This window comes from Rhea americana, unplaced genomic scaffold (genome assembly GCF_003343005.1).
Source record: "Rhea americana isolate MKP2758 unplaced genomic scaffold, rheAme1 scaffold_441, whole genome shotgun sequence".
Taxonomy (NCBI): Eukaryota; Metazoa; Chordata; class Aves; order Rheiformes; family Rheidae; genus Rhea; species Rhea americana.
The window spans coordinates 71,906-83,986 of NW_028186581.1; the positions used below are offsets into that span (position 1 = coordinate 71,906).

Sequence of the window (12,081 nt, forward strand, 5' to 3'; positions counted from 1 at the left end):
CGCGGGGCACGGGGCACGGCACGGCACGGCACGGCACGGCACGGCACTGGGGAGGCACGAGGCCGGGTGCTAGGGGTGCGCAAAATGGGGATGCGGGGTGCTGGGGATGCGTGAGATTGGCGTGTGGGGCGTTAGGGGTGCACAAAATCGAGATGCAGGGCACTGGGGGTGCATGAAAGGGGCGTGTGGGGTGTTAGAGATGCCCAAAACTGGGATGCAGGGCACTGGGGTGCATGAAAGGGGTGTGTGGGGTGTTAGAGATGCCCAAAATTGCGATGCAGGGCACTGGGGGTGCATGAAAGCGGTTTGTGGGGTGTTAGGGGTGCACAAAATCGAGATGCAGGGCACTGGGGGTGCATGAAAAGGGCGTGTGGGGCGTTAGGGGTGCACAAAATCGGGATGCGGAGCACTGGGGTGCATGAAARGGGYGTGTGGGGTGTTAGGGRTGCCCAAAATTGGGATGCAGGGCACTGGGGGTGCATGAAAGGGGTRTGTGGGGCATTAGGGATGCCCAAAATTGGGATGTGGGGCATTGGGAATGTGTGAAATGTGGGCGCAGGGCACAGGGGATGTGGGGGCTGGGGCCTTGGGCTGAGCCCAGGCTCGTTCCCGCAGGTCTGTGCGGAGCAGGGGGGGCCTGCAGCTGCTCCAGTGGCCTGGGTGAAGTCACCACCAGGCCCGCTCGGAAGGACAGGATGTGACTGACCRCGGGCTGGGGAGTTTCGGTCTGGTGTGAGGCGTGGGGCAGCAAAGGCAGCGGGGATGGGTGCAGAGTGCCACCCTGGTCTTGCTGTGCATTGCACAGAGGTGGGATGATACATGGTGGCCGAGGCCTCCTCCTCGTCTCTTCGGTGGCACCGGGCTCCAGCGATGCCACCGGGCTCCCCCTTGCACGGGGGGGCAAGCGAGCGGCGGCCGCAGCCTCGGGTGGGCTCCGGGGAAGGCAGCGGTCAGGCCTCGCCGTGTGCACGTGCCGCCTCGTGTCGCAAATGTGGGTGCTGAAGAGCTTGCTGGAGGAGGGGGGACCGGAGCCCTGGCCTCTGCCAGCAGTGGGAAGAAGCCCAAAGGAAGGGTTTAGGAAATAGCGCTCTCAGTGGGACTGCTCTGATTCATCCTGTTTTCTAGAAAGCGTAACTCAGACCGTGGCGTTCGGTGCGGGGAGCCGGCGGCGAGGTGYGCGTAGCTCCGGGGAGAGGCTCCCGTTTCGGGGCGCCCGGCTCGCGGAGGTGGTGCAGGGCTGTGCCCTCTGCATCGCTTCGGGATGCCGGGAGCCTTTAATGTGGCCATCTATCCCCAAAAAGTAATAGGGGGGAGAGAGTCTCCGAACGCTTGGAGAAGGGGAAAACCAAGTAACTCAAGCCGCGAGCCGGGTGGGTGAGGAGCATTTGCCTCTGGCTTGACTCGGAGCGTTGTTGACCTACTTTCCTGCCGGTGACGCGTCCCTGGGCCGTCCCAGTGCTGGGAATGTCCTGACCTCTGCCCAGGGCCCGGGGCGGGTCGGTGGAGAGGCGCTCCTCGGCGTCCCGGGGCTGCTCTGCCAGCAGCGCTGCCGGGGCCGCGCGCTGCAAATAGCTTTTGCCTGATCTCTAAGACCCGGACGTGGTCAGTGCCACGAAGTCCCCGCCGGTCTCGCTGCCGTGGGGCACCTGGAAAGGGCTGGGCTGGGTGCTCGGCTTCCAGCTCGGCGACCTGGGTGCAGTTTTCTCCTAGGCTCTCCGTAGACACCCAGCTGGGCTGGGTCGCCCGTGGCCTCCAGCGCAGTGCTGGGGCCCCAAGTCCTGTGAGCAAGAGGAAACTCTGCCGCTAAGTATAGCACTGGGCTGTGTGCACAGAAACGGGCCGACTCAGAAGTCCTTGCTGCTTTTGCTTTGAGTTGTGGCTTAATCCTACGTTTATTTATTTATTTTTCTCCCCCCTGCTGAAGCAGAGGTCGCATGGGATGTGGGGAGATCTGATGCAGAAAACCTGCTCTTTGAGCCACTGTGAGAGACGCTAAAGGGCAGAGCGTGCCGATAGCTTAGAGCACTCGGTCCCTGTGTGCTGGGGACCTAAGGGACCGTCYACCCCAGGACGGTGCAGGCAGTGTCACTCCTTTAGGTGACCCCACAACCAGGCTCTCCAATCTCCRGCTCCATAGCTCGTGCATGACATGTCATGCAGCCAAAAAAAGGAGTARACAGAGCTCTTTTCTTTCCCCCCTGCCCCGTGATGAGAACACTTGGGCTTTGATCAAAGGAGCTGGGAGATGAATTTAAGTAATTCTCAGGAAAGAAAAAATCCTCCAAAAATTTGGCACGTTATTGTTGCCATGCCTACGCTGTCTCAAAGGTCTTCTCAGCAGCGCTTCTGCAGGGTCTGAGCGGGCTAATTGGGGCTCTCGTCGTCTCCCGTAGCTCTCCCTTCGGTGCTTGTCCAGCGGGAAGGGGGGGGGTTCACGCCCAAGATGCCGTGTGAAACGCTGGCAGGCTGCGGCACGGGGAATTCCAGCTGCTGTTCGTGGCGTGCCCGAATCCAGGGGAACGGATACGGCGAGCGCGGCGGTCCCGGGCTGGSCTGGCGGGGGCTTCGGGCAGGTGATGGCCCTGGGTGCTGCCGAGGGGTGATTAGAAGCCGCTTGTGGGGATACTGCCTTGATTTTCCTTTTCCTGTTAAAAAGGAGAAAAGTCCTAACGTATAAACCCGTGGGATGTGCAGACCAGCCTAAAGCTGCTTGCAGACGTTGCTATTTCCAGGTGCAAACATGACAAACTAAAGCAGAGTGTGGTCGCTTGTAGCAAAACTGCTTTGCTTCGTTTATTTTTTCCTGGAAGTCTCATTGCAATCTGCAGGCTCTCGCAGGCTAATGCCCTGCTGCAGTCACGGGGCAACAAGCAGTCCCTGTTGGCTGAAAATACATATATCAAGGTAGCAAAACACATTTGAGTACCTCCGTACCCAAGTTCTTACTGGCAAAACACAGCAGTGTAGTAGCTCCTTTTCTCCCGATGCTGATGGATAAGCCGTCGTCTCCACGCCGTGGCGGCAGTGTCGTTGGGGCGGGGGTGTCCCCACATAGCGGGGTGCGATTGCTCGGGGTGGCTTAACGGACACCAGTGTTGTCTCGCTTCCAGGATGTGCGACAGGAACGGCGGGAGGCGGCTCCGGCAGTGGCTGATCGAGCAGATCGACAGCGAGCTCTACCCCGGCCTCATTTGGGAAAATGAGGAGAAAACCATGTTCCGCATCCCCTGGAAACACGCTGGGAAGCAGGACTATAACCAGGAGGTGGATGCGTCTATTTTCAAGGTGGGGCAGGATGGTTGGTCTCGTGTTCCTCGTGATTCCTGGGTGCCATGATGCTCTCTTTCATTGCTGGCGGACTTGCTCTGGCTGGTGAGGAGCATCCTCAGTGCCCGCAGATTTTGCGAGTTTGCTCCTCCCAGGAGATGCCTCGCCACCTCCTGTTATGTAGGAGTGAATCTCCAGAGGGCTTCTGTGGGGCTTGTTTGAATCTTCTCTGGCAAATGCCTGATTTGCATTCACTTTCAGCATGTTCTAGTTCTGGTCTGATGCAAGGAAGAGCTGAATATGCTCTTTTTGACCTAGTCTAACCTTCTCATGAGAGTTTTTTTGCTTAAAGCTTTTTTCTTTTTGGTAAATCCAGTCTTTAGGGGAAGGAAGTGTCAGCTTTCCCTGCAGGGGAGGGGAGGGGGAAATACTTCACTTTGCAAGAGGGTGAAGAGCTGGAAACCCTTTCTTGAACTAAAGGGGTGAGATCCTTCCACAGGAATTCCCTTGGCTTCCAGCCGCATCTCCGAATGTCTGCCCTGGCAGGTGGAGTTGTCTTTCGGGGCTAGTTCAGGGACGCTGAGCTATGACGGCAGCCAGGCTGTGCTGAATTCAGATATCTGTATATCCTTGCTCATTAGCTGGAAGCTGAGAATAGTTTTCTTCTGATTTTAATTTAGGTATTAATGGATCACTTGACCCATCACTGTTTCTGATGGGTTTCCTTGTATCCCAAGCTGCTTTCCCTCATCTGTCAGTGCAAGGATGAGGTCATGTGTTGTAGTCTTGGCTCTAGTTTAAGCTGTGGTATAAAAGGTGCTGGGCTGAATCTTAGCTCACTTAGGCTGGCGTAATTTAGTTGGCAGAGACTTGGGGCAYGTGACTTAATGTCTAAGCTTTCCACAGATTTTAAATCCAAGCGCAAGGTGCCCTGCTCCCAAAGCAGGGAGGAATGTCCAAGCCGGTTAGCCCTCAGTAGGCAAATGTTCAGCCCTGGGCTTTGTGCTTTGCTCCTAGGCTTGGGCCGTCTTCAAAGGCAAGTTCAAGGAAGGCGACAAAGCGGAGCCGGCCACCTGGAAGACGCGGCTCCGCTGCGCCCTGAACAAGAGCCCCGACTTTGAGGAGGTGACGGACAGGTCCCAGCTGGACATCTCTGAGCCCTACAAGGTCTACCGGATCGTCCCGGAGGAGGAGCAGAAGTGTAAGTGTCCGGATGCGGGACCAGCCCTGTGCGCGGACATCGGGCTGCGGCTAGGAGAGGTCACAGCTCTCCTGCGACTAACCGCAGGCGAGAGCAAGCGGCCTCGTGCCGCTGCTGCTGACCTACATTTGGGCACTGAGCTGTGCTTCCTGGGCTGGGTGCCGTGCTCGCACCCCCATGCTCCAGCACTGGGGATGTGCCCGGCACTGCCAGGGAGGTGCGGGAGGGAGGATGCACTCCTTTTCCCTAAAGAGCTGCTCCTACCTGGAGCGTTGCATGAGCTTCTGTCCTGTAAGGTTTTGGATGCTGCTTTTCAGCAAAGAGGGAGAAAAGACCTTGCTGAGAGGCAGAGGGTTTTGTTGTGGATCCTGGGATCCAGCTGTCGTTCCATCTCTGCTGTCCCAACCTCAGAGTTGAACCTTTTCTCCTAGACAGATGGTCTCGAGCCTTTGGAAGGGCTTATACTGTGCCTCCTTCAGTCTACTTCCTCCCAAACGGGGGGAGAAAAAGATGTAGCAATGCCATCTGTGAGCCACAGACCTGGGAGCCAGGTAGAGGCCCCCRGGAGCTGCTGCTGTGGTGGCATTGCTGTAGCATGGGGGCACAGCTGAAGCCCTTCCTCCAGTGAGGTCCTTTTGGGGCAGAAGCGGGGAACTGAGTCCCAATACTTTGGCTTCCCCTTGCAGAGCCTCCAGACTGCCCTGTGAGGATGCAATCGAGGCAGTAAAATAAATGCAATAAATCCCTTCCCCTTGCCCAGCAGTGACAGCAGTGATTAGAGTAACAGCAGTTGAGCAGAGAGCAGTTGTTGCTGTGATGTCCGGTGTGGTGCAGGCTGCACTAAGTATATCTTTATTTGTGGTTAGGTGTGTGTGTGTGTGTGCGCTTTTTTTCCTCTTAAAGTAAAACCTTTTGCAAAAAAAAAAAAAAAAAAAACCCTCATTGCCAGGAAATCTCCCTTTAGCATCTTGGTCCTCTTCGGTCGTGTTCACACGGGGGGCTCGGCGCTGGGCTCTGGCGCGGTATGCAAATGGCACGGCAGGTTCCTGCCGACAGCGCGCAGAGAAAGGAGAAGCAGCAGCATCTCCTGTCTCTGGGTGCTCAGAAAAAAACCTCGGTGCCGTGGCCAGCTCGGTCCCAGGTCAATCTGATTGACTTTTCTGCTCGTCGTGGGCAGACTGGCACAGGCGAAGCCCCTCGCAGACGGGTTTCTGGGGGAGCTGAGCCCCGAAAGGCCCCCGCYGCTGGAGCCCGGGCGGTGTTCGGGGCGCCGGGTCGCTGCGGTTCTCGGTTTCATAACTTTCACGGGGCGAGCGTTCTCGGAAAGGCAGCGGCGCCGGCGGCGCGCTGGGCTGTTCCGCGTCGCTGCCGGGCCTGGAGGCCGCTGCTGGATCCCTCTATCTGTTCCCAGGCAAAATAGGCGTTGGGAGCGGGAGCAGCCTGACCGAAGTCGCGGACATGGACTGCAGCCCCTCCGCAATAGATGACCTGATTAAAGAGGTGAGTCGTCCCGACCGCCGGGGACCTTTCCGACCGGGCGAGGAGGGACAGCCAAGTTTCTCGGTTGAAACGTTGCCTTTCTAAAGTGAAACCTCCGACTCTTGCAATCGGAGCAGCCCGCGAGGCTCTTTCGCAGCTACAATGGCCGTATTCATTCACGTAACCGACCGCGGGGCCTCGGGGCCGTTACCCATGAATGGACCGTGCTTTCGATTTGCATTCGGGTCAGCAGGACGTGCACCGGGGAGACAGAGGGTGTTTTCATAGCTCTGTTCCCCTTCCTCATGGCATAGCGTGGGGCTGGTTCTGCTCAGCAGCTCTYGAGGGTGTTATCTGGGGACACAGCCTGGGGATTCCCAGACTCCCTCTTTCTAACCAAAACCGTTCATCTGTGCCTTGATCTCTTGTCCTCCTTGCTTTGCCTTTGGGACCCCTTGTAGGGGGATGCTGGCCACTGAGTGACTTTGGGCAGATCAGTGACCGAAACCTGCTTTGACTTCGCCTCTGGCTGATCTAACGGGCTTCTCTCCCTGCTCCAGCCCCCCTGYGTAGACGAATACCTGGGTATCATCAAGAGAAGCCCCTCGCCCCCTCAGGAGACTTGCAGAAACCCCCCGATACCGGACTGGTGGGTGCAGCAACCCAGCCCTGGTAAGTAGGCGATAGTTTGTGCGGTGTTTAATGGGACCGAGCTTCCTTTCCTGGGGAGCAGCTACAAAGAAAAATGCAGCAGGACAGCCTCCCTCCCAGACAGCAGCTGTTTTTATGTTTCTTTCAGTTTATTAAGAATACTTGAAGTGTTAACTGTGAACACTGCAGTCYGTACAAGAGAGCTGGCAGCACAATGCTTATTGCATGAGATTAAATCCACCCTAATGTATTTGCTGGCATCCCCCAAGCAGGATTGGGGAACCCTGGTGAGCACAAGGCTCCCAGGGAGAGAGAAGCTTTGGGGGGTGGTGGTGGTGCTGAGCAGGACTTGGTGCTCGGGCTCTGGGGAGGATGCCCCGTGCCAGAGCTGGGCACATAGGCACAGCTGTGGTTTCTCTCTGCCAACAGCTTTGCCCCTGATGAACGGATACTCTGGCTACGAGCAACAACATTCAGGTAAGGCAGCTCCCGTTGCTCTGCTTTCCCTGCTCCATGCTGTGGTCATCAAATGCCTTGGAGAGCTTGGTCCCCACCTTGTGCGTGCAGCTGCGGTGGCAGAAGGTGGCTCTGCCAGCTCTACCCTGTGCCCAGGGTGGGGGACTTTGTCAGCTTTGGGGATGCTTGAGTGTTCACAAGGTCTGCAGGCTGAGCCAGGACACATCCCACCGCTGCTGGGGTGTCCTGCAGCCAGGGCACCCTTGCACGGGCTGATCCAGGATGCTGGCGTCAGTTGTGCCTTTGGCTTGGGCAGATTTGCCCACAGCAGGGGAAGTGTGGAGTGAAAGCACTGGGGGAAGAAGATCTTGCTGAGTACCACCTGCAGCATGTGGGGATTGCTCTAATCCCTGTTGCTTTAACCACTGCACTGTCCTTCCTGCGGTTCAGCTCAATGGTGTTCAGCTCTTGTTGTAAGTGCGGTGTTTATGTACATAAAATGGTTGAGGCTGTAGCCACCTACCAAAGCTATATGTTAAAGGCAAAACCTGGGGAAGTGAGTATTACCTGGGCCAATATGGTCCCATGCTGAAAATTGACATCAGCCAGGAAAAGGGGGCTCAGTAATCAGAGCTCTCACTTGCTGATTATTCCTGCTATAAGGCTGAAAGCAAGKGGAGATGTGCTCTAGTAAGTAAAAGGTTTCCTCCAGTGAGTAAGACTTGTGCCCAGGAAATATTGTGCTCCTCATTGGATTCGGGCCCTGCAGCTGAAGCTCAGGAAGAGTGTGGCTGCTCCCCGTGATGGGCTATGTCTGCGTGCGTCTCCTCACAGGTTACTCCCAGATGGTGATCAGCTTCTATTATGGAGGGAGGTTGGTTGGCCACATCACCACCTCTTACCCTGAAGGCTGCCGGATCTCGCTCAGCCAGCCCTCCAGCCATGGCGAGAAGCTCTATGCCCCGGATGCCCTGGAGCACGTAAGGTTCCCGTCTGCCGAAGCGATCCAGAATGACCGCCAGAAGCAGATCACCAAGAAGCTCTTTGGGCACCTGGAACGAGGCGTCCTGCTGCACAGCAACAAGCAAGGCATCTTCATCAAGAGGCTGTGCCAAGGCAGGGTCTTCTGGAGTGGGAACACCATGGTGTACAAGGACAGGCCCAACAAGCTGGACCGGGATGAAGTGGTGAAGATATTTGACACCAACCTGTTCTTCCGAGGTTTGTAGGAGCGTTTTTCCCTCCTTGTTTCTCTTCATCGACTCTACGTTTTTTAACTGCCTTTGTTTGCTGATCCTGCTAGTGTTGGCAGGGAGGCGAAGCTCAGSTGAGCTGGGAAGGTGCTGATGATGGCTCTTCCATGGCTGAGTGACAACCCCAGTGGCTCTGCTGTACTTCCTAATGCTGAAGTCCACAAGCCCAGGCATGTGGGGCCGAAGCATCTGGCCCAAAGCATCCAGTGTTCAGTCTTAATCCTTGCTTGGCTAAATACCCTTAGGGARGTAAATCCTTTGGCTGCCCCAGGTGAGTCCTTTGCCTTGGACCRCTTTGAAGTTATCAGCATCCATCACTGCTCTGTTACCCAGGGGCTCTGGTACTCCCTGGACTAGTAGTTGTTTCCTATTGGGGAGGAATAATCTGRTGTGTGAAGTGTCACTTAACAAATTCCTCCCACCCAAAAAACCAAGCTCTTGAGCAAGCTGACAGGTTTCTTTTGTGGCAGGGTGTGTTTGGTCCCTAAGGGGTGTGTAGCAGATCACAGCTGTGCCAGGTGACTTCCAGCTGTGCTCCTCTCCTTGCAGAGCTGCAGCAGTATTACAACAACCAAGGCCGCTTCCCGGAGAGCAGAGTCATCCTGTGCTTCGGCGAGGAGTTCCCGGACACGGTGCCGCTGCGGTGCAAACTCATCCTCGTTCAGGTGCGGCCTCACCGTGAGAGGATTGCCTTTGGGAGCTCTGCTCCCAGCCCCCAGCTCTCAATTTTTCCCTTTTTTGAGCTCTATCACTCTTTGCTGCAGCTTCAACCCCTGGGGCCGCTGGCCATTTGGGTGCCTAAATTGGTGGAGTGGTGAGTGGGGCATGAATGTTGGCTTACACAGAGCCTCCGGAGAGGTGCTAGGGCAGCTCCTTCTCAGAGACCCCTTGGACCATCTGGTTAGATCACACTAGCAAACAAAGCCCCCATGTGGCTTGCAATTTAAAAAGCTTTTTTTAAATTGCTAGGAAGTCTGTTCGTTCCCCCTTTGTCCTGCTCTCACTCCTCCCTGCCCGACTCCCATGTGCTTATCGCTTCTCGCCTTGGTCCGCTCTGCTGCGTCTCTCCCACCTCTTGCGCTCTGCTGGCTGGCTCGGTGGAGCGTGGRCGGAGGTGACGGGAGGCGCCTCAAGCTGCTGCTCTTGGTTCAGCGTCTTCATGCCTTTTTAAACCCTTTTGCTGCAGGTGGAGCAGCTGTGTGTCAGGCAGGTGGTGGAGGAGGCCGGCAAGACCTGCAGCAGCAGCCCCATGCTCCCCATCGCGGATGAGACACAGCACGACCAAGTGTATAGGATCTTCCAGGATATCTGTGGGACACACCAGCGGCCGCTCTACCGGGAAAATCAGCAGATCGCCGTCTGAGCCGCTGCCTTCTCGACAATACAGCTGTTCGGGTTAATCTAGATCCAATTTGGTTCCATTAGTGCCTCAACTCTCCTTTTGGAAAGTGTCCTCTGGTTCTTATTTTTCTTTGCTGTTTCCAGTCTAAAGTCTGTATAAACACAGCAGTAAAAATTGCTATTTGTGAGTTAGTTGGATCCCAAATGTCAGGTGTGGAGATACTTTACTGATAACGATGCTTTTTTGTACCAAATGAGATAGTTCTTGTATTGCTTCCTCTAGCTGATGGCAAGGGGAGGAGAGCGTTGAGCTGTGTGGGACGATCCAAGCTAGCGGCACTTTGTGCTGCCTCTGTTGAGTACAAGTCAGGCAGAACCGAAAATCAACAGCTATAATGACCTGCCCCAGTCTGCAACTTGGACCTGGCTGAGAATATCCCTTCGGAAGGAGGTGACTCCTGGAAAAGCTTTAAAATGCTCAAATGTYGTAAATTCTTCCTAGAAATCAGTTCTTCCCAAAGGGTTTGTGATACCGCGGATAGAGAATAAGGTATACCTTCCAAGGAAAACTTCCTCCAAGAAATTCCTGTTGTTTTTGCTATGAGTTTATATTTTTATCTGTAATATGGATGTACTTTGAAATTTGGAAACCAGTGCAGAGAGATTATATATGTAAATGTTGGATATAGAAACCTAAGAGTTTTAATTCCTCTAACCAGAGACAGAGTTTATATATGTTTTATTTTGAAGATCTCAGCATAGTGTTAATAGGTTGGCTTCACCCTCAGAAATGCACGTGTTGGTGTCTCCCAAGCGTGACCAGGCAGCAGCGTCCATGTGTAAATCCTCATTAACATGCTTTCTGTGCGTGTGGCTAGGATGTGGGGCTTGTGCCTTGCAGCTGACAACAAACCAGGACTCTGCATGTGTTGCTAAGGCTGCCTATTTATTTTATACCTGAGTTTTATTAAATGGTTTTTGTAATTTTTTTTAATCTTGCTGCCATTAAAGTGCTATATTTTGTATCTCTCTTGCAATGGTCTTTCTTTTCATTGCAACAAGTGGAGTGCCARATCTCTGGTGAGGACAGTGGGTACCTCTGACTTGTTCCTGCCTCAGTTTCCCCTGTGGCCRGGCCTGTGCTAAGCCTCTGCTGCCTCCCTCCTCCTCTGTAATTGCTCGGTCTCAACTCGGGTGCAAAAGCCACGATGCAGCTCAAGGGAGGAGGAAGGGTATTGCTCATGGGGYCTCTATTCAAAGGAGCGTGAAGATAAGTCCATGTCTATCCCACAGCACTTGACCTCGTTGACCTTTGCTCGTGGCCATGATGGCCAAGACCATGGTGCCCCAAGGTGTCTGGCTGGAAGGCATATGGTGATCCCTGCCCCTGTGCTGCCTGCTGGAGCTGTGACCCACCATCCTTTCTACCYGCCTTTCTCATGGGCCACAAACAGCAAGTCTTGTGCGGGGAGTGTTTGGGGAGGTCTCACTTGTGTGGAGCCAGGAGTTGATGGCAAAAAGGGAGCTTCAACCTGGGTCAGGCAATGAAGGCGGAGGTGCACAGGAGAGGCTGAACATCTGTTCATCAGCTGGCTTCATTTCAAGCCCAGTTTGGGCAGATGCCCTGGGAGGCTTAGCAAGGCTGGCAGGCCGTTTGGTGTGTCCCCTGCCTTCTGTGAAGGACAAACATCARTACCAGCCTCCTCCTCCTGCAGCCCGAGGCTGTAGGCAGCTGCTACGCCTGCTCTGCTTTGCTCCTGCCCAGGGTGCAGCTAGTTTGGTGGGACCCCGACACCTGAGGGCTGTGTAAGCCAGTGCTTGTGGTCTGCAGAGATCCAGGCAACTGGAGGCTGTCTCCTTGGGAAATGCTGAGGAGAAGGATACTGAGCTGTGCCTCTGCTTGGGTACCGAAGCAAATCAACCCTCTCTTGCTCCTCTTAGATTTTTTTTTTTTTTTTTTTTTTTTTAACTAGTGATGGGACCCTTCACCAAGTGAGAATATGCAGTCATGGCGCAGCTGCGTTGGGAGGACTCTGGCTGACCACAACTCCTCTCTGTTCCAGCAGATTGCCCTGGCTCCTGAATTTCTAGCCTTTCTGGGATGAGCATCTCAGTCCTCCCAGTGTGACATCTCTGAAATAATTAAACGTTCATCTCGGGACTCGAAGCTGACTCCTCCAGGGTAAGCAGTTATAGCCGCGCTCTTTTTCTCAGTCCCAAAGAGCAGTGGACGCACAATGGACAACACAGCTTACCTCCTGACACCCCAAAAGTGCTCTGAGATGGGAAAACCCTGGGCTCAGACTTTCCCGTGCAGGCCAAGTGAGTGCTGTGCAGGGCTCTCCCTGCCTAAGCATGGCTATACGATAGGGCTAAGGGCAGACCTGCACCCCAGGCTGTCTTGGACCTCAAGCAGGGCTGTCCTACCGAGTC

General features: G+C 55.0%; 1 protein-coding gene across 3 annotated transcripts in view; it reads left to right on the forward strand.

Moving 5' to 3' along the window:
* IRF8 (interferon regulatory factor 8) overlaps positions 1-10,673 on the forward strand; it is a 12,635-nt gene extending 1,962 nt beyond the window's left edge. The window contains exons 1-9 of one of the 3 annotated variants that reach the window (XM_085315905.1): positions 641-725; positions 3,111-3,285; positions 4,285-4,468; positions 5,880-5,968; positions 6,508-6,619; positions 7,028-7,075; positions 7,889-8,275; positions 8,857-8,972; positions 9,494-10,673. In XM_085315905.1, the coding sequence (XP_085172031.1) occupies positions 3,112-3,285; positions 4,285-4,468; positions 5,880-5,968; positions 6,508-6,619; positions 7,028-7,075; positions 7,889-8,275; positions 8,857-8,972; positions 9,494-9,670 (1,287 nt within the window). In that variant the 5' untranslated portion in view covers positions 641-725; position 3,111 and the 3' untranslated portion in view covers positions 9,671-10,673. Of the gene's footprint in view, positions 1-640; positions 726-3,004; positions 3,286-4,284; positions 4,469-5,879; positions 5,969-6,507; positions 6,620-7,027; positions 7,076-7,888; positions 8,276-8,856; positions 8,973-9,493 lie in introns of those variants that run through there. The other 2 variants (XM_085315906.1, XM_085315908.1) reach the window with 2 other exon arrangements.
* Positions 10,674-12,081: the final 1,408 nt, after the last annotated feature.